We start from the raw sequence: 26849 nt of genomic DNA on the forward strand, positions 1-26849 counted from the left end.
CGACTGCACATAGCCCCATTTGTTACAATGGGGAGCTCTGCTCGCCGGAACTCCCCATTGTAGCGAGAGATCAGGCCACCATCTTTAAATCGCATCCCGATCTCCGAGGCCCCAAAAAGAATCCCCGACCTCCCCCCTAGCCAGAATGCAATATTGGAAGGTCCCCCGGCCACCCGCTGCACCCCCGACATCCATGCCGAACAACTCCAACCCGATTGTGCGCACACAAAAGATGCCAGCTGGAAGTGCCACCTGGTCACCTTGGCAGTGCCAGGCTGGCACCCAGGTGGCACTGCCAGGGTACCAGGCTGGCATTGCCAGGGTACCCAGGTGACATCAGCAGTGCTTGTGCACCACGTACCCAAAGGGCATGCAGCTGGGGGACTCCAACTCCTTGGAGACCCTCACAAGTGCCGTTCTCTTGTTTGTGGGGACCAGTATCAAACGGCGCTCAACCGAGCTCTCCAAGGTGAAATGATTGAATTCTAAAACCTCAGGTACCTTCGGAATCTACACATTAGAGTAAGACTTACTGGCTCGTTCTAATATGAAGATTTGCCAAAATATGTTCCTGCCCATTGTGGGTGGGATTCACCTTGCAACGTCTCATGAGATTGCATTGAATCACGTGAGGCATTGCGAGCCGGGAAGTGGGGTCTCCTGGCTTTCAACGGGCACGCTGCATCGCAGCGAGCTGCTTTTCCGGCGCCGTGTGGCCAGAGGATCGCGCCCACTGTGTCAGGAAGGTTAATGCTAAAAATGCCCATCACTGTCCTGGACCTGAACCATGTAACATTGAGATGTAGATCATAGATCATAGAATTTACAGTACAGAAGCAGGCCGTTCGGGCCATCTAGTCTGTACCAGCTCTTGGAAAGAGCACCCTATTTAAGCCCACATTTCTACCCCATCCCCGTAATCCCACCTATCCTGAGGGCAATTTAGCATGGCCAATCCACCCAACCTGCACATCTTGGAATGTGGGAGGAAACCGCAGACACGGGGAGAACGTGCAGACTCCACACAGACAGTGACCCAAGCCGGGAATCAAACCCGAGATCCTGGAGCTGTGAAGCACCCGTGCGAACCACTGTGCTACCACATTCAATGTAAAAGCGCAAATGTTTCCATTCATAGAATCCATACAGCACAGAAGGAGGTCATTCGGCCCATTGAGTCTACACCGGCCCTCTGAAAGAGAACCTCACCCAGGTCCACTCCCCCACCCTATCTCTGTAACCCCACCCAACCTACACATCTTTGGAAACTAAGGAGCAGTTTATCATGACCAATTCACCTAACCTGCACATCTTTGGATGTTCAAGGATATTTGTCCTAAGGATATGGAAAATAAATGGTTGTGGTGCTATCTGATTTGAGTTTTGCATCATGAGGATTATCAACCAATGATTTGTCTATTGGGTTGTTATGTCAATGCTATCACCAATTTTGAACTAATTTCACCACAAAGAAGATGTACAACTTTTTTTTCTTTCATGGGACGTGGATTGGCTTACCAGAACATTTCAGAGGGCAGTTAAGAGTCAGCAAATCGCTCTTGGTCTAGAGTCACATGTAGGCCAGACCTAGGAATGATGGCAGATCTCCATTCCTAAAGGACATTGGTGAGCCCAATGGGCTTTTACGACAATCAGCAGCGGTCACCATCACTGATACCAGCTTTTCGATTCAGGTTATTAATTGAATTTAAGTTCCAGCAGCTGCCATGGTGGAATTTGAAGCCTTGTTGCCAGAACATCAGCTTGGGCCTCTGGTTGTTAGCCCAGTGACGTTACCACTATGCCACCTTTTTGCTGAAAAGGTAAGCTGACAGATTGAGGCTGAGGTGCTGTGCTGATGTTGAAAAGGTTAAAAAGGAAGAAAATGGGACGTCAGAGAAAATAAAGTACAAAAGCAATAATCAGATGATCAGAAGTGAATAAGCATTCATGATTATAACATGGTGAAAATGGAGACGTGAAACAAGGACGTACGCCAGTTCATGTGGAATTTAAATGGGAGAAGAATAGGATGAGAGGGAAATAGAGCACTGAGCCTGTCAGAGTCTTGGAGACATGAGGATTGCTGAGAAGAAGTGATGGGACGATTAAACAAATGTCTTAAAAACATTTTTCGCAACAGAAGAGCTGCGAACCTCCCATTTAAGGTCAGGTGAGCACTGAAGGATAAGGTATAGAGGATTTCTTTTGTTAAATAAATTTAGAATGCCCAATTATTTTTTCGAATGAAGGGGCTATTTAGTGTGGCCATTCCACCTAACCTACACATCTTTGGATTGTGGGAGTGAAACCCACACAGCCACAAGGACAATGTGCAAACGCCACACAGACAGTAACCCAGGGCCGGGATCGAACCCGTGTCCTCAGCGCAACAGGCAGCAGTGCTAACCACTGTGCCACCATGCCGCCTCAGGTATAGAGGATTGATAAGAATGTAGAACACATCAACGGAAAGAGATGATGGTTATTGACTAGATTTTAAGGTATATTGAAAGATTTTTAAAAATTGATCATCTCAAAAGGTACTAAGAGATAATATTCATACCTATTCAGGTTCAACAATGCCTTCAATGTTTTTTGCTTTCTTGAAGATGGAATCGGAAAAATGGGATAAAATCTGAAAGTGGGAGTGGGGACTACAATGCATGACTAATTCATGCCCATTTATCGTGATGTGCTGCCGGCTAATTGAAATGATAGTTTGCGTCTCAGCAATAATTGTGCTGCTAAGTGGTTCCACACCTCGGCAGGGGGTCCAATATAAAGGCATCCCACATCTCTGAAAGGGGAGAATGCAGTGGGAAGATCTGAATGGTACGAAGAAAGAAGTTCAACCACCCCACACCAGTAGTCAAGGGCAGTAATTGTATCTTCAAATGCCATATACGTCTAAATGAACTGCTTGCACACTGCTTCTCACCACACCACCTTCACTTATCCACCAACAGCACGGTAGCACAGTGGGTAGCACTGTTGCTTCACAGCTCCAGGGTCCCAGGTTCGATTCCCGGCTTGGGTCACCGCCCATGCGGAGTCTGCACGTTCTCGCGGTGTGTGCGTGTGGGTTTCCTCCGGGTGCTCCGGTTTCCTCCCACAGTCCAAAGATGTGCAGGTTAGGTGGATTGGCCATGATAAATTGTCCTTAATGTCCAAAAAGATTAGGTAGGGTTTCTGGGTTACGGGGAAAGGGTGGAGGTGTGGGCTTTTATGAGGTGCTCTTTCCTAAGGACCGGTGCAGACTCGATGGGCCTCCATCTGCACTGTAAATTCTATGAATCTATGAATTTCCATCAAGCGCGACTCATACATGACATTCTTCATAGCTTCACCTCACTGTTACACAGTGAGCACTACTGCAAGGTCTAACATACATATTTCAAAGCTTATATATGTGCCAGCTATTCATCTATAACAGTCACTTTAAATAAGTACATGGCACCGCACTAACTGATGAACTCTTACCCCATGAAATGTGGCAGTGGCTCTATGGAGCACCAGCCTGCTGTCCTTTCTCAGGATGACAGCATTTGTCCTCCCACCATTTCCATTCTGTTAGGCCAGCTCAGACTGCTACCATCTTTGCTGAGGCGGTGGAGCCCAGAGTGCTCAAGGCCACCACTGCCCAGAGTGCTCAAGGCCTTACCCACTGAAAGGCAGCAGCCTTCAACCAGCCATTCTGGAGCACTGTGTGGTAGCACCAAGTCAGGCAGAGGCGCCAAAAAGTAAGAGAATGTACAAGGATGATTAGTTGAGGAATATTGAGTAGTTTGTTTGATCAGGTTAGTTGCTTTGTGCTGGTTTTTATTTCAATGTTCTGACAGAGCAAAGGCAAAGTGCAGCTAGGTGACCACCAGGAATCCTGCACACACTCTGGCGAGTAAAAAAAAGTTTCCAGACAGTGAGTTCCTTCAGTTCTCTCCAATAGTCTGCTCTATGATGTTTTATATGGCCTCACAGTTCTCATTATCTGAGTGCAGCCTACAGGTGGTTGGGTTGCACACCAAAGTTCTGAGCCAGGCTTAAAGGCCTTGCTGCCCAGTATCACACCCTGGTTTGACAAGATGACTCAAATACTGAAGGAACTATGGCAGAAGAAAAGCATCTTGACTGTCATTCACTAGCATGGTGTGTTGACTATAGTCCCACGCTCAATGCACATCATTGAATGCTGACCTTTGTGGCTACAGTACATCTCATAATTTCGATGCAGTGCCTAAAAAGCCATGTGTGTGTAGCTGAGGGCACCGTGGGGTAGCCTGGTGCCCTGGTAAAGTGGAATGTGCTTCATCTGCTTCTTCTCGCTTTTCATGTAGAGCACAATAAACTCTTCTCTCCTGTCATAAAGCGAGTCAGTTAACTCCTTTATGCAGCAGTGGACATTGAATGGGAACTGCTCGGAATAACCCCTGCTCCAACATGATGTGAAGAAATTCAGGGTAAATGGTTACCTTGCCAGCATTTGCAGCACCATTCTTGCCCTGCTCTGAGGCTGCCGACCTGCAAGATTTATGGAGACAATGCACACACTTTCAATGCTTAGGTTGTGGCAAGAGAAATGCTTCCAGAAGACCAAAAGTGGTCAAAGTTTCCTGCTGAGAAGCCCTTCTCCCCTCTTCCTCTCCCCTCTGTGAGCAACTTGTCCTCTTCTGTGTTAACTCTGCTCAGTCTCCCTGTCATCGTATAGGCCAAGGTAGAGATGGTGACTGCAGCATCGATGACTGGAGCAAATGTGTCTGAGCAGAAGACCACGATGACAGAACCAGATGAAGGAACCAAGGCCTTCTCCTCATGCAGCACCACTGCTTTCACCAACTTTGGACACCCACCAAGCATTCCTACAAACTTGAACAAAAACAATACAAATTAATGAACAACCAGCCAGCTAATTGTTGGTGATCCCTTTAAATAACACTGGGAGGAGGTATTTCCTGCTGTTGAATTCATGTTCAGCTGTGTGTGTTTAATGGAGAACATTAGCTGAGGAGACAAGCTCGAAAGAAGCAGTGCTGATGTTAAACTGCATTTCTGACTCCCCGGTCTGCACACTGTATGGGTGAGATTTATCGACCGTGTCCCGCCGGAATTGGGACAGGATGTGGCCGGTAAATCCCAGGAGAGACCTCCTCTGGGATTCCCAATGGTCATTACACACCTCAAGTTTTAACAAAATATTGCAAGACGTCGCGATTTGGATTCTGTCCACAATGGACGGATCCCAACTTGCATAGTTAAGCCTGCACTTAAGCTCACTTAACTATGTCTACGCCAGACCAACCAGCCCCCGGGAGCTATCGGCCTCACTGAGGCGACCCTAGCCAGTTGCCGTTTAGCATTGTTCCCCAAAAACGGGGAGCAGGCGGAACGGCACTTGGGGGAGACTCCCAAGTGATTGGAGGCCCCCGTGTGGTGGCCTCTGGGCAGAGTGGCACCTGGCATTGCTGATGCCACCGACACCCTATCTCCCTGGCAGCGCCACCTGGTCACTTTGGCACTGCCAGCCTGGCACCGTGGCAATGCCCCATGCCAGCTTGGCAGAGCCACCTGGGTTACCCATCAGTGCCAGGTTGGCAGTGCCACGGTTATAAGGTGGAATTTTGCCTGTGTTGGGGGTTAGGCCCGTGTGCACTGCTAGTATGAAGTGGGGTGAGAAAGGGTGCTCAAGAATCCCAACAGGTGAGTTGGGCATTGGAGGGGGTGCGAATGTTGCGTCGGTGGTGGTGGGGAGGGGGGGAGGGGGGGGTGGGTTTGAGAGATCGGGGCCCCATCTTCTGCACCATCGAGCGGAGTTCCTCGGTGCAGGAAATGGGACTGAGTACGGCCTCGGCTGGGCATTCCCCACTGAGGCCTGAAACAATAATCATTCGATAGCAGGGTTTAGTGCCAGGAACGACCCTGCTAAATCTGTCCAAATCAGGACTCTTCCTTTTTTGATAAATTGTGCCCAACGTACCTCCTGCCCCTAATTCCAGAGCAGGTTGTGTGCGTATCACGGATTCCATTCGGCATCAAAATGGCTTCCACTGCACCCAAACTATGGGCACTAATAGATTTTGTTGTCAGTATTTCTTCACCACATCCAGAAGGTCTTCAGAAACTTTGCTCAGATTTTGTGGAGGACGTCTACATCATGGAAACCTCACAATAATGTTATTGATTCCATTAAAAATATTTTGACTTTGTGCCATGTATGTGTAGTATATATGGGGCTCAGAAGTGAAAGTACAGGTGAGAATTGAGAAAGAATTGCGGTGAATTCACACAGTGGAAAAATCAAAGTGTCACAAATATTGGGCATCATTCATCACTGAGTAATCTTTTAACTGCTGGTGGAATTTAAATGTAATTAATAAAAAGTCTGTCGAATAAAGTTAGTCTCAGTAACGATGACCATAGGCTGGATTCTCCGACACCCCCGCCGGGGGGCGGGGGCAGCGTGAATCCTGCCCCCACCGTCTCCGACACCAGAGATTCGGCGGGGGCGGGAATCGCGCTGCGCCTGTCAGTGGGCTACCCCCCCCCCGGCGATTCTCCGGCCTGCAATGGGCCGAAGTCCCGCTGCTGTAATGCCGGTCCCGCCGGCGTGACTCAACACACATCCCTTACTGGCGGGGCGTGCGGGCTCGGGGGGGGGGGGGCTGGCCCCGGGGGATGACCCCACGGTGGACTGGCCCGCGATCGGAGCCCATCAATCGGCGGGTGGGCCTGTGCCGTGGGGGCACTCTTTTCCTTCTGTGCTGGCCACAGCCTTCATGATGGCCAACACGGAAGTGACCCCCTCTGCTGTGCATGCGCGGGGATGACGTCAGCAGTTGCTGACGCTCCAGCGCACACGTGGACTTCCGCCAGCCGGCAAAGTCCCTTCGGCCCCGGCTGGCCTGGCGCCAAAGGCCTTCCACGCCAGCCGGCGGGACGGGAACCACTCCGGCGCAGTCCTAGCCCCTCAAGGTGAGGGCTTGGCCCCTTCAGTTGCGGTTTTTCCGCAGCTTTGGGGCGGTCCGACGCTGGATTGGTTCACGCCACTCCATCCCGCTGGGATCCCCCGCCCCACCGGGTCAGGGAGAATGCAGCCCCATGAAACTATAATCAATTGTTGTAAAAACCCATCTGTTTCACTAACTGAGTGGCTTGCTAGGCCATTTCAGTGGGCAGTTAAGAGTCGAACCATCTCGCTGCAGATCTGAGGCGGGATTCACCGAAATCGGCGCAATGGCCCGACCCTGGCATCAAAAACGTTGCGAACCACTCCGCATTCGCCGACCGGAAGTAGCTGAATTTTCCGCGAGTCCGCGCATGTGCCAAAGGGCCGGCATGAACCCTGCGCATGCGCGGGGCTGCTGGCGTATTCTGGCGCATGCGCAGGGGGGGGTCTTCTCCATGCTGACCATAGCAGAGCCCTACAGGGGTTGGCGGGAATGAAGAAGTGCCCCCACGGCACAGACCCGTTTGCAGCTCGGTGGGCTCTGATCTCGGGCCAGGCCACCGTGCCCCCCCCCCCCCCCCCCGAGGACCACCCCAGCCAACTTACCTGCCAGGTCCAATCCTGCAGAACTGGCCAAAAACGGGCGGCCACTCGGCCCATCGGGGCCCGGAGAATTGCCGGGGGGGGCGCTGCCAACGCCCCCCCGACCGGTGTGGCGTGAATCCCGCCTCTGCCCAAGAACCATGCCGGAGAATAGGCAGCTGGCGTCGGAGTAGCGGGGTGAGATTTGCGCCGCCCCTCGGGGATTCTCTGACCTGGCGACGGGTTGGAGAATCCCACCCCTGGAGTCACATACAGGCTAGACCAGATAAGGATGGTTCCAGGTGGACATTAATGTGGTTGACTCTTAGTTGTCCTCTGAAATGGCTCAGCAAGCCACTCATTTATCCTCTGGAACGGCTCAGCAAAACACTCAATTCAAGGGTAATTAGGGATGGGCAACACATGCTGGATTTGCCAGCGATTTTCACATCCATGAAAGAATAATTTTTTCACAACTGCTGCATCTATTTGCGTGTAGAAGGTCAGAAACATGTAATTTGCACTGCCTACTCCTCAAAGGTTCAATTGGCAACTGCACTACAGAATGTGCCATACAGGCCTAAAAGGTCATCAGTTCTATCCCTGGCTCATGAAGGATTAGTGCAACCCAATTAGGGTTGCAGCAAAGGCATTACATTTGGCCTCACTACCAAAATACCTCCCCACATTGCTGCTCTTAATCTCAATTCAATAACTGCAGCTCGAAAAGTGCACGCATGTGTGCAGGTCAGAATCAGCTGTGATGGTCGGCAACCATCACACTCACACATGAGGAACAGTCATTTTGGTCAATAAAGGCTTGGAGAATCAGCTAATGCCACATCAGGACGCTAGTACCTTCGAGTCAAGAAGGGACAAAAGTTGGAGGCAAAAGATATGGAGGCTATGGTGGCAGCACGGTAGCATTGTGGATAGCACAATCGCTTCACAGCTCCAGGGTCCCAGGTTCGATTCCGGCTTGGGTCGCTGTCTGTGTGGAGTCTGCACATCCTCCCCGTGTGTGTGTGGGTTTCCTCCGGGTGCTCCGGTTTCCTCCCACAGTCCAAAGATGTGCAGGTTAGGTGGATTGGCCATGATAAATTGCCCTTAGTGTCCAAAATTGCCCTTAGTGTTGGGTGGGGTACTGGGTTATGGGGATAGGGTGGAGGTGTTGACCTTGGGTAGGATGCTCTTTCCAAGAGCCGGTACAGACTCGATGGGCCGAATGGCCTCCTTCTGCACTGTAAATTCTATGTAATAACGTCCGAACAAGAGATCTGTCCTAGTTCCTGACAGCACTATCCACCAGGTCTGGAAATTTTGGGCCTTGTTCTGTATTAATAAATACATTTACTAACTAATTTGAATAGCTGAGTTATTCTTGGAAATGTTTCCTTAATATTACTGCCCATATCAATCAGCAAAAACCAAATGCTTAAAAATATTATCATAGCCCACCTAGAGATATCCGAATTTGCCTTTGCTTCTATTATAGAAAGCATTACACATGCAATATCATGATTATTCATACAAAGATTCTTGTAAATTATTACATCTCTGGTTAAATGTCACCCGTGACCATTCAAGAAACACATCATTTACAACAAGCAATTTTCTTCAAATGCACTCTCTGATTTTCATTAGCTCTGAAAGCCTGCCCAAGGAATAAAGTGTGGGTAATGGACATAATGGAGGCACCAACCTGTTCTTATTAAACATTCCACATGATCCCTTGCTGTGTTCAATGACTGGAGTGGTTTTAAATAGCAATTCACTAGACTGGATTAGGTCAGCTCTGGTACAGACTGACTTATTGTCTAAAATTAAAGGTCAGGCAAGTAGGAATTTAACCTCCTTCAATCAGGACTTTTTTTCTCATCTTGGCACATATATTAATATATCTGCAGAACACTGCGATTTCGTCTTCTACTGTCTCAATTACGATGCTCTTGGATTTTTGACAAGTAGTTTTAACCAACTGTGGTTGCAACTCAACAGATTGAAAATGAAGTGCTGCTGCCAGCGGGAAAAACAGCATGTTGCCCACTGGCGCTGGCAGCGCTGCCGAATTGGGATTCAATGGCACTTTGAATTTTTTTTCAATGGGGGTGGGTTTTGCGCTGGCCTCGAGATGGGCGGGCCCTAAACTCCGCAGTGATTGGGCACCCTTTTAATAGGGTTCCCCGATTCCACAATAACACTGCAGCCCACCCCCAAATGTTGGCAAGCTGCCCCTCCCCATCGCCCTGGATTGTTAACCAGGCGTAACAGCACTTTGGGGGGGGGGGTCTCGCAGACCATTCCAGACATCCGGCCCCAGAGCCTCCAGAGGCCGCCTGCCAGGGGCATCGAGGGCCATGGGACAAGGTAAGCAACCTTCTGCCTCCACCTCATATGTGCATCCTGGGGAAATAGCAAGACGTACTGATAGAGCTAGGGGGCCAGGCACTTTGTGGATCACTGAGGGCACCGGGGTGGGTGGGGGTGGGAGCTGGGGGTTAGATAGGGGGTGGAGTTAGGGGTTGAGGGGGCAGCACTATCGGGAATGGAGTATTGTAAAGCACATTAAACAGCTTTTGCACAACCATTCTGATGCCTCTGTCACTTTCTTCCACAATGCGGGCTGATCCCTGGACCCTTTGTCCATTTCTCCAGGGAATCTTCCCTCCCCGTGGCACCCTCTCACTCTCTGATTATGGTATTGTCCCCAGAGCTGTATCCCATCCCTTGGGTGTTTGGATGTTGGCTGCTGCGCATGTGGTGTTGCCTCCCGCAGTGTCCTTGCATCAAGGTGTGATTGGAATGCTGGGGCAATGACTCCTACATGCTACATGGTCCGTCCACCAATGGGAATCCACTGGCATGTGTCAAGTGCTCACTTAACCACGATTGCCCATTCCTTATTAACGATAGCCTATGGGCGCACAGCCAGAGACCACAACAGTCGGTGGGGGTTATGGGTAGTCATTGGGGCAGACGAGCAGGGGCACGGGTTGCCCCCAGAATGGGGTTAGGATCCAGGGGTTGGCACAGTGGTGCCACGAGTGATTGACCCCCCAGTTACCCCCAGCGCACCTTCCACCATCGCACTTTGCCTTCTATTACCAAGCCAATTTTGAATCCAATTTATCAACTTGCCTTAGGTCCCATGGGCTCCAACATTTTGGACCAGCTTCCATGTGGGACCTTGTCAAAGGCCTTACTGAAGTCCATGTACACCACATCAACTGTGCTCCCCTCATCAATACATTTAGTAACCTTTTCAAAAAGCTCAATTATGTTAGTTAGGATCTCCCACCAATAAATCTTTGCTGATTGACCTTGGCAATCCCTGCCTTTCCAAATGTTGATCAATCCTGTCCCTCAGAATTTTTTTTCCAATAATTTCCCTACCGCTAACATTAAAATAACTGGTCTGTAATTATGTGGCTTATCTCTGCTGCCCTTTTTGAACAAAGCTACCACACTAACTATCCTCCAGTCAACTGGCACTTCACCTATGGCCAGCGAAGATTTAACTATCCCCATCAGGGCCCAAGCAATCTCCTTCCTTGGCTCCTATAGCAGCCTGAGGTACATCTCATCAGGCCCTAGGATCTATGCACCTTTATACCCGCTAAAATATTTAAAACCTCACCCTTATTAATCTTAATGTGCTCTAGAACTTCACTATCTCAACTGAAGTCTCCAGCTAGCATGTCTTTCTCCTTAGTGAACACAGATGAAAATTATTCATTTAACACCTTGCTCACATCCTCTGACTCCATGCACAGATTGCCCCTTTGGTCTTCAATGGGCCCTACCCTTTCCCTGGTCATCCTCTTCTTAATATACTTTTAAAATGTCTTAAGTTTTCCGTTAATCCTATCTGCCAATGATGCTTTGTGGCCCCTCTTTGCCTTCCTAATTTCTTTTTTAAGCATCCCCTACACTTTCTATTCTGCTGAAGGGCCTTCCCTGTTTTTAGGGCTCTATACTACCATATGCTTCCTTTTTTTTCTTTATCAAACCCTCGATATCCCTTGACATCCAGGGGTTCCTCGACTTGCCACCCTTGTCCTTCACACTTTGACCTAGAACTCTCACTATTTCACTATTAAAAGACATTTAAGAGGCTCCCACTTTCCAAATGTAGATACCTGCTGCTCCCAGTCTACGTTTTCCAGATCCAGGCAAATTATATTGAAATCAGCCTTCCCCCAATTCACGCACGTGGTGCGGATTCTCCACACCTGGGACACCCAGAATGCATTCCCGATGGGAGGAGAGTTGGGCGTCGGAGCAATATCGGGATCGGTGCCAGGTGCTGACCCGAACGCCATGCTCTGATACCTCGCTGGCGGAGTGAACAAGTCCCATGCTACATGCCAGCGGGAGCATGGAAATAAATGCAACGGGTCCTAATGATCCATCTGCATCTATTTAGCAGCCCAGCACCCTGTGCTCCGGCCTCCCATGATTGTCTGGTCTCCGCAGCCGGGAATCAAGTGGGTGATGTTCACTTGTGGTCTCTACAATCGTGAACCTGACATGGTGGACCTCGAGATGGGCCAAGGCGGCAACTGCACCACAAATTGTCCCCGAACCCCCCGAACTCCCGCACTGCACAGCAGTCCCAACCCCCTGATTGCCTGGGTGCTGCCCCCCACTCCCATGTACGGTGGTAAACCCCCCCTCTCCTGGGACCCGTGTAACAGGGAGCCCACCCAGAGCCTCCTGTAATAGGGACCCCCCCCCCCCCCATGATTCCTATAATAGGGGGACCCCCTGGGGACCCCTTTAATAGGGATATCCCTCAGGGACCCCCTGCCGAAAGGAACCCCCTCCACATAGACCACCACCCCACACCCCAGAAAAGGGCCCCTGTCTGGAAGCTAGAGCGAAGTCCCGACAGGGGCTGTGGGAAGCATTACAGCTGTAATACTTACCTTGCAGCTACACATGTCTATTCCTGGAAGGAAAGCAGCTGTGCCTGCGCCTGGGTCCCACAGATCCATTATCCATTGATGGATTTCCGGTAGTGGTCTGTGATTGACAGCTCGTAAAGGCCATCTCTAGCTTTGATCCATTCATATTGCTTCGAGCTTCAGAAGCCCAAGTGGTGAAACCCCTAATGTTTTTAAACATTGACCACACAAGGAGAGGTAAGTGCAGTGAAATCACACGCTTGAGTGATTTGAATGCACCTAGTGCTTGGAATGCACTTTTGTCTCTTTGATGTGGTCAATGTTTACAAACTCTTTACTGGAAATCCATCAATGGATTGCAGACAGTGGATCTGTGGGAACCAGACACAGGCACATTCCTTCACATAATGGACACATGGAGCTGCAAGGTAAATATTACCGCTATGATGGTTCCCACTGCCCCTGTCTGGACTGCTCTCTAGCGTCTGGACAGGGGTTCAGACAGGGGTCCCTTTTCTGGGGGTGGGCGGGATGGTCTATGTGGGGATGGGGCTCTGTGTGCGGGGGTGGTCTTTGGAGAGATTTCCTTTATGTAGGTGATCCCTGGGGAGCCCCTACTACAGGGGTGCCTGAGGGGTCCCCCTATTACAGGGGTCCCGAGAGGGCGGGGTGGAGAAGACTGTATTTGAACATAAGGGGAGCACCCAGGCGATCTGCTGTGGGGCGCTGTTGTGTGGTGAAAGGGGGGGTTCAGGCCGATTTGTGGTGCGGGGGGGGGGTCAGGGCCAGTTTGCAGTGCGGAGAGGGGGGGCGGGGGGCAATTTGATATGCCAAGCGGGTGGGGTTTGGGGTGTATTTGTGGTGCGGGGAGGAGGGGGGTGCTGGCCATGGGACCCCGCTATCGGCCCACCCTATGAAGATGGTGGCCCGATAGTGGGATTCCCTGGAAATCTCCCGTATTCTGGAAATCCCTCATATTCCACACCATGCATCAATTTGTATGTCATTGAACATCCTGCTTTATACCTATAAGGGAACTGCAAAACTAGTACAGTTCAGCTCCAAGGGGAGAACATCGCCCAAACAAACAATCCAGCCCTGACTTCTGGACTATCCTTCTCTGTTTCTATTATGACATTCAAACTTACAGAATTATGGTCACTATCCCCAAAATGTTTGCCTCTCACACCTCTCTGTGATTTGCCTACATATGTGCTCTTCTATCTGATCGTTGGGAGACCTAGGGTGGGATTCACCGACAGCGTCTGCCCGGTGACCGAAGAATCCCACCTGACGTCAATGGATTTCTCCATTGTCCGTGTCTCCCGTGTCGTTCTTGCGGCGGGCGGGTCAGAAGAATCCAGCCCCTACAGTACAATCTCAGCAAAGTGATTGTCTCTTTTTTATTTCTAAGCTCCACCCAAACGCTCTCATTTGAAAAACTTTCTAAGACATCCTCCCTCATTACTGCAGTGATGATCACTTTTATCGATAACGCATTAGCCCAGGGGTGGGCAAACTACGGCCCGCGGGCCGCATGCGGCCCGCCAAAGGTATTTCTGCGGCCCACCAAGTCATTAAAAAAAAAAAAAAAAAAATTTTTTTTTTTAATTTTTTTTTTTTTTTTTTAATTTTTTTTTAAAGGTTAATGGGTGGGGGGGCTGTTGGGTTACTTACTGGTATAGGGTGGATACGTTGACTTGAGTAGGGTGATCATTGCTTGGCACAACGTCGAGGGCCGAAGGGCCTGTTCTGTGCTGTACTGTTCTATGTTCTATATGAGGCGCCCACAATCATAACCGGGTGAAGTAATTATTTTACTTAATATACTATGCGGCCCTTTGTGAATTGTGAATTTCTGAATGCGGCCCTTGCACGGAAAAGTTTGCCCACCCCTGCATTAGCCTTTTCTCTCCTACACCCCCCACCACATTATCCTGGAATATTGAGTAGCCAGTCCTACCCTTCTTTCAACCTTGTCTCAGTGATTGCAACAATATCATATTTCCATGTGCTGATCAACGCTCTGAGTTAATCTGCCTGACCAGACAGGCTCCTTGCATTAGAATAGATGCAATTTAGGCTTCCAATCCTCCTATGTGCCTTACCATGCCCATGTCTTCTCTGCCTTACCATGCCCATGTCTTCTCTGCCTTACCATGCCCATGTCTTCTCTGCCTTACCATGCCCATGTCTTCTCTGCCTTACCATGCCCATGTCTTCTCTGCCTGACCATGCCCATGTCTTCTCTGCCTTACCATGCCCATGTCTTCTCTGCCTTACCATGCCCATGTCTTCTCTGCCTTACCATGCCCATGTCTTCTCTGCCTGACCATGCCCATGTCTTCTCTGCCTTATCATGCCCATGTCTTCTCTGCCTTACCATGCCCATGTCTTCTCTGCCTTACCATGCCCATGTCTTCTCTGCCTGCTGGACTGGCCTAGCTTTCCTTTTATATCTGATTGAACCTTGCTCCCAACTATACATCTACTCTGTGTCCCACCCCGCTGCCGAATTTGTTTAAAACCTCCCCAACGGCATGAGCAAACCTCCCAAAAAGGATATTGGACTCGTTCTGGCTCAGGTGCAACCCGTCCAGCTTGGATAGGCGAGCGAATTCGTGCGGGAATCCTAACTCCCAGGTTAGGGCCGTATGGATTTCTGGCCCATCCACCGAGTGTAAAAAATTCAGTCCAATGAATTTTCGCAATAATTCAATGTAGAGAGGCGCCAATCAGTTTGGGGAAGATTTGAAAGGTGGGAATTAATAGGTGCAATAAAGAGTCCAGAAAAGGAGTTCTAAAGTGTCTAGAGTCTATTAATAGGAGGTTCTCCCACTGATTGTAGAGTGCGGGCATGAGGGATTACAGTAGGCCATATACAGCGTGGAATCCCCCAATGCCAACATTTTAAAAAGGGCATTAAAATGGTTAAGAGCAGCTTTCTGTGGCACGAACAGAAAATACAAATGGAAGAATGAAACCAACAAGTACGCTAGTGTTTGCATGGTATTATATTTTGATTAAACCTCTTGTAAACATTTCTATAATTCTGAAGCTTGTTTTCCTTTATTCTGTAGCTGGCAGTTGCCCATAAAGATAGCGCTTCCCAATTTGAAATGTTGTTCATGGATGTTTATCATCTGTATGCAAATTTGCACTGAATACAATTTATTTTCTCGTTGCCCAGATACGCTGAACTAATGACATGGCATTCCATTTTTGTCAAACTTGAGCCAGCGAAATGTGACATAAATGGTTCACGATTTGTCCTGTTTTTGGTATAAGTTTCATTACAGTGCATTAATGTTGTTTTGTCTTATAATTTATGTTACCACATCAACCAACAAAAGTGTTATATTTTCTGCCAGAATAGTAGCACGGCTAAATGGTTCTCAGTGTTATTTAGGTGCAAATATCACAGCATCTTCAGGCATATGCAGTTGATGGTGTAAAGCCAAACGTCATTGTCCAAGATGCTGCACCATTAACTTCATGAAAGCTGATTGTCACTGCCTGACTCACCATTGAAAGGCATGAGGCTTCTCATCAGGTAAAGCATAAGGGGCGAGATTCTCAGTCCCGCCGCAGCATGCCCCTCCGACAGCGGGATCCTCCATCCCGACAGCCGACCAATGGGGTTGCCCACTGTGGGCACCCCCACGTCATTGGAAAATCTGCGGGCGTGAGAGCGCTGCCGGCGAAATGGAAGAACCCGCCGATGGAGAATCCAATTCAGGATCAAGCGTGAGATCAGGTGTAATGCCTGTTCTTGTCAGCTTGGATCCAGTATGTGTCTTTTGGGGGGAACCACAAATTAGATTGAAGTTAAATTTGAATCATTTTTTGGAGAAAGCAAGGGGTGGGCTGAAGGCTTTCCCTGATCATCAAGTTCAGTGCCCTGATCCTGCCTTCCGCCCCATATCACTTTAGCCCCAAGAGATATATCTAATTCCTTCTTGAAATCACACACCGATTTGGCCTCTAACTACTTTCTGTGGCAGTGAATTCCACAGATTCGCCACTCTCTGGGTGAAGAAATTGCTCCTCGTCTCAGTCCTAAATCGTTTGCCCTTTAACCTCAACCTATGACCCCCTAGTTCTGGACTCCCCCACCATCGGGAATATTCTTTCTGAATGTCCCCTGTCAAACCTTTTTAGAATTTTATAAATTTCTGTGAGGTCCCCTCCCACAATTTGGGCAGCATGGTAGCATAGTGGTTAGCACTGTGGCTTCGCAGTGCCAGGATCCCAGGTTTGTTTCCCCGCTGGGTCACTGTCTGTGCGGAGTCTGCACGTTCTCCCCTTGTCTGCGTGGGTTTCATCCGGGTGCTCCGGTTTCCTCCCACAGTCCAAAGAAGTGCAGGTTAGGTGGATTGGCCATGCTAAATTGCCTTTAGTGTCCAAAAAGGTCAGGAGGGGTTATTGGGTTAAGGGGATAGGGTTGAAGTAAGGGCTTAGGTGGGTCGGTGCAGACTCGATGGGCTGAATGGCCTCCTTCTGCACTGTATGTTCTATGTTCACTCTTCTAAGCTCCAATGAATTGAATCCTAAATTGAGTCTCGTTCAGCCTAAATTTGTGTTATGTGGCAAATGTTAATTGTGCCAGCCCACTGAACATTAACTAATCCAAGTGTAACCTGCTTTTGACACTGAATTCACGCACTCTAATTTACATTTCATCCTCAATCCCTCCACTGTTCATTCCACAATCCGTCAAGCTAATTGGTTACAGAGATAACCAGCTGTGTGCACTGTTCATTCAAATCCCAGGTGTCCTGTTCCACTATCAGTTTGCACTTTCAGCGACCTGTGACACAGAAGATTTAAAACAGCTCAACATGCAGAGGCAAGACCAATGAACAGCATGCGCCCTGCCACTGCAAATTGTAACTGTTCCATTTCCTTTCCATTGAAAATTAGATGCTGAAATTTTCAGGGTCAGTTTATAATTAGATATAAAAACGCATGGAATTGTTGGAATGGTTACGCATTCTACTTCCCAATGTGTAAGACATGCAAAAAAAGAATGAATCATTTTTTTCATTCAAGCTGTGAAGGATTGCATTTTATTGCAGTGGCATTCATGCTGTTTGCGAGAAACACATCACACTCGGTAGGAGCTCGGAGCTGACTGAACTGGTCAGTGCCCATTTTAGTCAAGCAATTATTTTTACCTGCATAATGTATCCATGGCGAGTGGTTAAGTATTGGACAGGTTGCACATCCCAGACCCTAGTCACTACAATGTCAACCATTATCATTTCAGCATATTGTCAAAGGCCAAAAACAGGTTGGTAGAAGGGAGCAAGAATTAACCTCCACGCCGCTCTTTTAGAACTGAGAAGGCCCTTCCGATCAGACAGCGACTTACTCTATAAACAGAAATCGCCACTTTACCTTGCTTGGAACCACTTCGATCAGCACTCGGTCCTGTGTTCGGAGTGTACTTTGGGTTCCTGGTTGAAGCACTTTGCCTTGTCCAGTCAAAATTATCAAGCCGGTCTTGTGTGAACCCACAGATCTTCTCATTTTCAAATGCACAGCTGAATTCTCCTGTTAACAGATACATGCACATCTCTAACCATTTTATAACAGCTATCATAAAATAGATGAATATATGACTGTTTGACAGCAGCATAAGTATACCAGTAACTAGCCCATGGGCCGTGAGTGTTTGATGGAATAACAAGGTTGAACCATGATGTGGAGATGCCGGCGTTGGACTGGGGTGAGCACAGTAAGAAGTCTTACAACACCAGGTTAAAGTCCAACAGGTCTGTTTCAAACACAAGCTTTTGGAGCGCAGCTCCTTCCTTAGGTCACCAGAGGAAGGAGCAGTGCTCTGAAAGCTAGTGTTTGAAAAAAACCTGTTGGACTTTAACCTGGTGCTGTAAGGTTTCTTACAAGGTTGAGCCAAACATTAAAATTCAAGAAAATGTTCACATTCGGATACAAAGGCAATTCAATACAGCTTGCATACTATTTGCAAAGGTTTGTGACCAGATGATATCACAAACTGAACGCCATTTCAGGTGAATTAGACTCTTCAACAGACAAAACTGCATCTAGCTAGTGAATGCAAAATAAATGAATAAAGAAAGTTGAAAGGACAGCATTCAGCCCATCAATGTTTATCCTACCCCTGAGTTTTCTAGAACCTCGTTCACCACACTCTCCAAATGACTAACCTGGAAAGGCGAAAAGAAAACCAGTGACTAATTTGGAAAGAACTCAGGAGAATTCCTTCTTGATTTGAAAAGGCCATCAGGAAATTACCAGGAGATGCATATACCCTCTGATGTCCATCATTAGATGAATTGAGTTCACCTCATTTCTCTCCAATACCCATTTCCCCTCCACGACCATCACTATTTGTCCCCAGTCTGTGCTAATGCCCTACTGGGGACTTAAGACTACGCAGGATCAGATATTAATTGACCAATTTGAGTTAGCATCTAAACAATTCATTGCCAGTTTCAAGGTTTTCTTCTTATTCTGTTTCTTTTTACCTTTTAAAGTAACCTCCAAAGTGGCACTGTGTCAAAGCCATTGCCAGAGTCTCAATCTATAACTTCATGGACTAACTCCGATGTATCATCAAGATACTCTGCAGATTTAGTCATCAAAATCTGCCATCTATCATGTCACATGGGTAATGTATCTTGCAATGGTAATTTTGTAAAGATTTGGTTGTATTGCTGACTCACAGGATGTGTGGTCAAGTTGCACCAAGTTGCCAAATTTTCCAAACTGCGAGAAAGATAGGCATGTTTAAGCAGGTCAGCCTTAATGAATCTGACACAATTACCACCAAAATGTCCATGAATTGGGAGAGTTTTGAATGTCAATATAAAAGCAGCTTTGATATGATAAGTGGCAGTACACCAGGGTTTCGCAGGTTGGAAGATTTGTTTGATGAATTTACTAAGAACAAAGAACAAAGAACAGCACAGTACAGGAACAGGCCATTCGGCCCTCCAAGCCTGTGCCGACCATGCTGCCCATCTAAACTACAATCTTCTACACTTCCTGGGTTCGTATCCCTGTATTCCCATCCTATTCTTGTATTTGTCAAGATGCCCCTTAAATGTCACTATCGTCCCTGCTTCCACCACCTCCTCCGGCAGCGAGTTCCAGGCACCCACTACCCTCTGTGTAAAAAACTTGCCTCGTACATCTCCTCTAAACCTCGCCCCTTAAACCTATGCCCCCTAGTAATTGACCCCTCTACCCTGGGGAAAAGCCTCTGACCGTCCACTCTGTCTATGGCCCTCATAATTTTGTAGACCTCTATCAGATCGCCTCTCAACCTCCGTCATTCCAGTGAGAACAAACCGAGTTTATTCAATCGCTCCTCATAGCTAATGCCCTCCATACCAGGCAACATCCTGGTAAATCTCTTCTGCACCCTCTCTAAATCCTCCACATCCTTCTGGTAGCGTGGCGACCAGAATTGAACACTATACTCCAAGTTCTATACAGCTGCAACATGACTTGCCAATTCTTATACTCAATGCCCCGGCCAATGAAGGCAAGCATGCCTTATGCCTTCTTGACTACCTTCTCCCTTTCAGTGACCTGTGGACCTGTACACCTAGATCTCTCTGACTGTCAATACTCTTGACGGTTCTACCATTCACGGTATATTCTCTACCTGCATTAGACCTTCCAAAATGCATTACCTCACATTTACCCGGATTAAACTCCATCTGCCATCTCTCCGGCCAAGTCTCCAAACGATCCAAATCCTGCTGTATCCTCTGACAGTCCTCATCACTGTCCACAATTCCACCAACCTTTGTGTCGTCTGCAAATTTACTAACCAGACCAGTTACATTTTTCTCCAAATCATTTATCTATACTAAAAACAGCAAAGGTCCCAGCACTGATCCCTGAGGAACACCACTAGTCACAGCCCTCCAATCAGAAAAGCACCCTTCCATTGCTACTTTCTGCCTTCTATGACCTCGCCAGTTCTGTACCCATCTTGCCAGCTCACGCCTCATCCCGTGTGACTTCACCTTTTGTACCAGTCTACCATGAGGGACTTTGTCAAAGGCCTTACTGAAGTCCATATAGACAACATCCACTGCATTACCTGCATCAATCATCTTTGTGACCCATTTGAAAAACTCTTATCAAGTTAGTGAGACACGACCTCCCCTTCACAAAACCATGCTGTCTCTCGCTAATAAAATACTGCAGCTCTTTGAAGGTGCAACAGAGTTAGTTGACCAGACTTTGGTAAATCTCTGGATTGACACGGGCAAGGCAAGACCCACAGATTGGGAGTTGATGCCATTAGCACGGTTTAGACACTCATAAAAAGCAGTGTACATTTTCTGATTCCAAGCTTGAAGCTCAATAGTCTCAGCAAAGTAGACACTGTTGAACTGTGTTTACCAGCAGAAAACACAAAGTAAACTTGTCAGATTCACCAGGGTCATCCATTGAGAAGAATTTGCTTCAGAAGTAGATGGCCACCAATTTTAGAGACTGGGGCCGAGATTTTCAATTCCTATTTTCTTGCGTGGGTTTGGCGACGGTAACGAAAAATCGAGTGAGAAGTCCAAATTGCCTTTCACGTCAACCTAAACGCTTGACCATATTGTCCTCTTCACCTGCCAGTGACATACTGCGTTTCCGATCGTTGAACGTTGGGAATACTATTTACATACATTAGTATATAATTATTAGGTTTCTACTCCTGAACCATCCCCCCCCACCCCAAATGAACATCGATTCACGTTGGTGTCAGGTCAGCGCAGGGAAGGAGGGGGAGGGGTGGATGGGGAAAGGGGGGGATGGTGGAAATGGAGGCTGAATAGGGGAAGGAAGAGGAAAGGGAGGGTGGAGAGGGTGTGCGGATGGTTCCTGGTGAACTATTGTGTGAGGGGCAGCCTTTAAAAATGAACATTTTGCCCTCGGATTGCTATTGTGTGAACAAATATCCAACAAATGTGCTCAAAGAAATCACTTAAGATTTATACGGGCCCAAATCTAGCTGTGTCCCATGATTTAGTCACCACACCCTCCTGAATATATTATTCGATGGACAAGTGCTGCAACCAAGGTAAGGTACCACTTCTCTCCTGGCATCAGTTCCGCCTGTCACCCCTCAAGTTCCCAACCACCACTGTCCTGCCTCTCCACAAATCTGGCTGACACCTTGCACCCTCCCCACATCCGATTTTCATGCTTGCTCCTCAGAGCCCACTGGCACCCACCAGCACAACCCCTTCTTGTCCAGGTGCAGTGCCCACACATGCCACCTGCTATCGACCCATCAGATTTGTGGCTCACAATGCCCTCTCTTTGTCCCCAATGGAGAAGATTGCCCATAATATGCGGGAAAGGGCCAAAATGGGAGGGGCAGAGATTTGAGTCTTCACCCACTATGAGGAACGGGCCCTGGAAATCGCGGGGTTGACGTGGAGAGAGCAGTCACTGACAACGAGGTTGGCCTGCACCACAGAGATGAGGATCCACTGCCTCTTCACCCAGATGACCTGTCCCAAGTGAGGTGGTCACGTCAGACAAAATGATCCTTCCCTCTCACTGACAACATGTCCATTGTCTCGCAGGATCTCCACCTGATGGAGCCAGGCCATCCAGAATCCTTCCCCCTCCTGCCATCCAAGGGACCACTTCGGAGGAGAGTTCTGAGGAACCTCCATTGAGGCGTCACAGCTATCATCCAACGCAGAGACACACACCTCGGCGGACAGCATTAGTGGACAGGCTCCTGGGGCACAATCTGGTGAGCATCACACAGTTACTGATGCTCATCAGCTTGGTCCCAGGACTCAGCTGGGTCCCATCAGATGCAGAGCCTCTGGACTAGGATCTCCCAGAGCTGATGCAGATGATAGGACACAGCCGTGACTTTGAGGAGGGGATGTCAGCAACATTCCAGCAAGTGCATAGCGGGTTGGAGTAATCCAAAAGGCTATGGGCACAGCAGATGATGCGGACAATGCCGAGCTCTGAGGCCAAAACTGCTAGGGTGGCGATCGCAGAGGAAAGCCTGGACCACGACGCCCACATCTTGAATGGTGCTGCTTAAGGCATTGCGCAGTCTGTGATGACCATGGCTGAGGGCCTCGACATTATGTCCTTGTCACTGAGGGAGATGTCCCAAACACAGATGGTCATTGCTGAGGCACTGCAGAGCATGGCCCCATCACTGAGGAGCATTGCCGAGGACATCAACACCATGGCCACCAGAACTGGAACAGCCAGATGACTCAGAGATGTCTGGAGCCCACTCCAGCTGCCCCTCCATCCCGTTGAGACCCCCAGGGCGCTAAGAGCACCATCAGGGAGGAGCAAGCGCTGGACGCCAACCCAGGGCCTGCCAGAAAGGTCTCCAGTTGTTCCGAATTCCCACTCCCCTCTTGACACAGGCGCAGCTCAAGGGGACTGGACAGAATAGGGTGACATCGCAATCCCACTAACACCGGTAAGTCAGCCAGGGCCTCCTGGCTCCAGGCCCTCCAGAGGACATCCATCAAGGGCATCAAAAGCCACAGGGCGTGGAAAGCAGCAGGCTGCCTCTACCTCTGATGTGGATCCTGGGGACCATAGCAGTAGACCATAAAAAATCAAGAAGAGAGTGGATCACAGATTGGGTGGGGGGATTGGGGAGAAGGAAGGATTGGAGGTGGGGATTGGTTGGGAAGGAGGGGAATGCAGGGGAGGGAGTATTGGGGAGGAAGGAGAGATTGGGAAGAGGAGAGGGTGAGCTGACTGACAAAGCATCGTTCTAGAAGAATCGGGTAACGATGAAAATGTCAAATGTTCACAATTAAAACATATTACACCTGATACATGTGAATTGAAAAACAGCTTCTTCCCCACTGTTACCAGACTCCTGAATAACCCTCTTATGGACTGAACTGATCTCTTCACACATCTTTTCTACTGAGTAATACAGTAGTCCCCCTTTATAACGCGGGTGTTGGGGTCCAAGACAGCCACCCGCGTTGCAACCGAGCCGCGGATATCCATGATGGGGGTTTTAAATTTATTTAAAAATCTATGCTAGCGCTTCCCATTGTGAGTCTACGGGGGGCGGGGGGAGAGGTCAGACCCCCGTAGACTCACAATGGGAAGCGCTAGCATAGCTTTTTAAATAAATTTAAAACCCCCATCGTGGATCTAATTAAAAGAGTGTCAATTTCAGCGACCGGAGAGGGAAGCTGCTCTCTCACTGAAACAATCAGCCGGCCGCTGAAATTGACACTGCCCGCTGCTCTCTCCCTCCAATCCAACTTTTAAGTTTTAATGTTTCTGATTGGAGGGAGAGAGCAGGGCAGTGTCAATTTCAGCAGCCGGCTGATTGCTTCAGTGAGAGAGCAGCTTCCCTCTCCAGATCAAAGTGAGCCGGCCGCTGAAATTGACACTGCCCGCTGCTCTCTCCCTCCAATCAGAAACATTAAAACTTAAAAGTTGGATTGGAGGGAGAGAGCAGCCGGCAGTGTCAATTTCAGCGGCCGGCTGATTGTTTCAGTGAGAGAGCAGCTTCCCTCTCCAGATCAAAGTGAGCCGGCCGCTGAAATTGACACAACTGACAGTTGGGGTCCATAAGCCCCCCCGCGGTATATCGCGAACCGCGGTATTGCGGAGCACGGTATAACGGGGGACTACTGTACTACACTCTGTATGCTTCACCCGACACCTGTGCCTATGTATTTACATTGTGGATTTATCATCTGTCGTATGTTTATTCATGTATGGAACGATTTGTCTGGACTGTACACAGAACAATACTTTCCACTGTACCTCGGTACACATGACAATAAATCAAATCAATCGCTCAATTGCCTGCACCACCACTCCCTGTTGTCCCCTTGTTCCCGCCACCCAGTGGTCCAAGATGACGTGCCACTGATGCAGACCCCTCTCAGAGGATGGGTGTGAGCGCACTGTTAGCAGAAAGACAGGAGTCAAAGTTTGGAGCAAACTGAGGAGCAACAGAGCTTCCCTCACAGCGAGTGATCATCACTCTCTTGCCTTGTATGTCATTGCAGAGTTATAATAATAATCTTTATTGTCACAAGTAGGCTTACATTAACGCTGCAATGATGTTACTGTGAAAAGCCCCTCGTCACCACATTCGACGCCTGTTTGGGTACACAGAGGGAGAATTCAGAATGCCCAATTCACCTGACAAGCACGTCTTTCGGGATTTTCAGAATTTAATGTAAACCTACTTGTGAAAATAATAAAGATTATTATTATTATTGACCCGCTGACAGTGCTGACACAAGCTCACCACCCTGGGTGATGTTGCACAGACCCTTGGAAGGTGCAACAAGGTTGTCGGGGGCGGGGATGGGGTGTGTGGATGTGGGAGGGTCAGGGAATGGGGATGAGGAAGGAGGAAAATTGGAGGGGAATGGGAAAGGGGCGGATTGGGGGGAAGGAGGGGTTGGACGGGAGTAGAAGGATTGGGGGAAGGAGGGATTGGGTTGGAAGGAGGGGAATGGGTTGGAGGGAATGGGGAGAAGGAAGGAATGGAGGAGGGGGGATTGGGTGGGAAGGAGGGGAATGCGGGGGAGGTGGGATTGGGGGGGAGTAGAGGGACTGGGGGCAAAGGAGGTATTGGGAGCGTTGGAGAGGAATGTGGAGGAGAGAGGCTTGGGGAGGACAGTAAGAAGTCTTACAACACCAGGTTAAAGTCCAACATGTATGTTTCAAACCCTAGCTTTCGGAGCACTGCTCCTTCCTCAGGTCCTTCACCTGAGGAAGGAGCAGTGCTCCGAAAGCAAGTGTTTGAAACATACATGTTGGACTTTAACCTGGTGTTGTAAGACTTCTTACTGTGCTCACCCCAGTCCAACACCAGCATCTCCACAGCTTGGGGAGGAAGAAGAGATTGTGGGGAGGAGGGGGTGAGCTGACCGACAAAGCCTTGTCCTAGAAGAATAGGGTTAGGATGAAGGCCTCTCTGGTTCTCCGGGCATGCCAGACCCATTCCCCTGCCGTCTAACCTACATCCTTCTTCTCCTGCTTGACTTCCATCCCTTCCTGGTCTGCCTCATCTGCCTCCTCCGATGAGGCTGCACAATGTACTGCTCGTCCTCCTCCAGCATGTCGCCCCAAAGCTGTCCTAGGTTGTGGAGGGCACAGCAGACAACCACAAAGCAGGAGACCCTCTGGGTGGGTGGGGGGGGGGGGTACTGCAGGACACCACCAGAGCATTCCAAGCATTGAAACCTCATTTTGAGACGTCCAATGCACTGCTCAATGACAGCGCCGGTCTCCGCACTAGTGGCATCAGCCAGGACCTCAACGGGTACCCCTCATCCCCCAAGAGCCAACCCGTCATCCTGGAGTAGTCACTGAAGGTGCTGGGGACCTCAGAGTGTCTCAGGATGTAGCTATCATGCAAACCCGTTGGGAAGCGTGCACACACATGCATTATCCAGAGGTGGTGGGCGCACATGAGTTGAACATTCAGGAAGTAGAACCCCTTCTTGTTAATGAAGGGAGATCCCTGATGCCCCAGTGCCCACAAGGTGACATACATGCCATCAACTGCCCCCTGGACCTGGGGCATCCTGGCGATGGTGGAGAATCCTACAGCCCAGGTATCTTGGTGGACTTGGTCCAGCTCAAATTTGATAGAGTCTGCAGCTCGGGCATATGGGGCTTCGGTGACCTCACGGATGCACTTGTGGGCTGTAGCTTTGGAAATGCCACGCAAGTCATTGCTTGAGCCCTGGAATGCACCAGTTGCATGGAAGTTCGGGTCCTTCACGGCCACCAGGAGCGGGTGTTTCCAGCTTCACGGGATCCCAAGTCTGCGAGGACATGGCAGTGGTGCCGCACTGTCTCTTTGTTGAGATGGAGTCTCCTGCGGCGCATGCTGTCCGTTATCTCCTTGAAAGACCAACGAGCCTGTACACCGTTAGCCATCGCTGCCACCCACTCTGGTTCCTCCTTGGTCTGATGGGCAGCCGGGTCTTCAGGGTGTGTGGCAGCCCCCTGCACATGGGGTGCTACTTCCAACTTGAATCGACACTGCTGCCTTCTCTGGCATCTGCCTGGTATCTGCCTGTCTTGGCTGCCACCAGTACCACAAGGGCCGACAGCACCAGCCATGTTGCTATATCTGTAAAGGATTGGAGAAGGAGAGAGACCGACAATCAGTTAGGTCTTCCACCTCGGGACCCTCAAATCCCCCAAGCCTCCCCCACTCTTTCGTGTCCTGCCTTCTCTCAGAGTGCTGTCTACCGAGCCAGCTGTGCTGGAAAACCTCGCTCTGCACACTCATCCTGGACACATCAGGAGCCCCTGGACACCTGCCGGGAACATTAGGGAGAATGTGTTCAGGTCTCCTCCCCTGAACTACAAACTGACCCTATGGTCATGAGGATATCCTCTTGAGCTCTGGAGTGTTTGAATGTTGT

At 49.1% G+C, this 26849-nt stretch overlaps 1 protein-coding gene across 2 annotated transcripts in view; it reads right to left on the reverse strand.

The window, feature by feature from the left end:
* Positions 1 to 26849, reverse strand: part of mdga2a (MAM domain containing glycosylphosphatidylinositol anchor 2a) — a 1064841-nt gene that overhangs the window by 83856 nt on the left and 954136 nt on the right. Inside the window, exon 13 of one of the 2 annotated variants that reach the window (XM_038776328.1) lies at positions 17830 to 17985. The exons of the other annotated variant lie outside the window; for it this stretch is intronic. Within the exon in view, the coding sequence (XP_038632256.1) occupies positions 17830 to 17985 (156 nt within the window). The remainder of the gene's footprint in view (positions 1 to 17829; positions 17986 to 26849) is intronic. 2 annotated transcript variants of the gene reach the window in all.

This window comes from Scyliorhinus canicula, chromosome 2 (genome assembly GCF_902713615.1).
Source record: "Scyliorhinus canicula chromosome 2, sScyCan1.1, whole genome shotgun sequence".
NCBI classification, from domain to species: domain Eukaryota; kingdom Metazoa; phylum Chordata; class Chondrichthyes; order Carcharhiniformes; family Scyliorhinidae; genus Scyliorhinus; species Scyliorhinus canicula.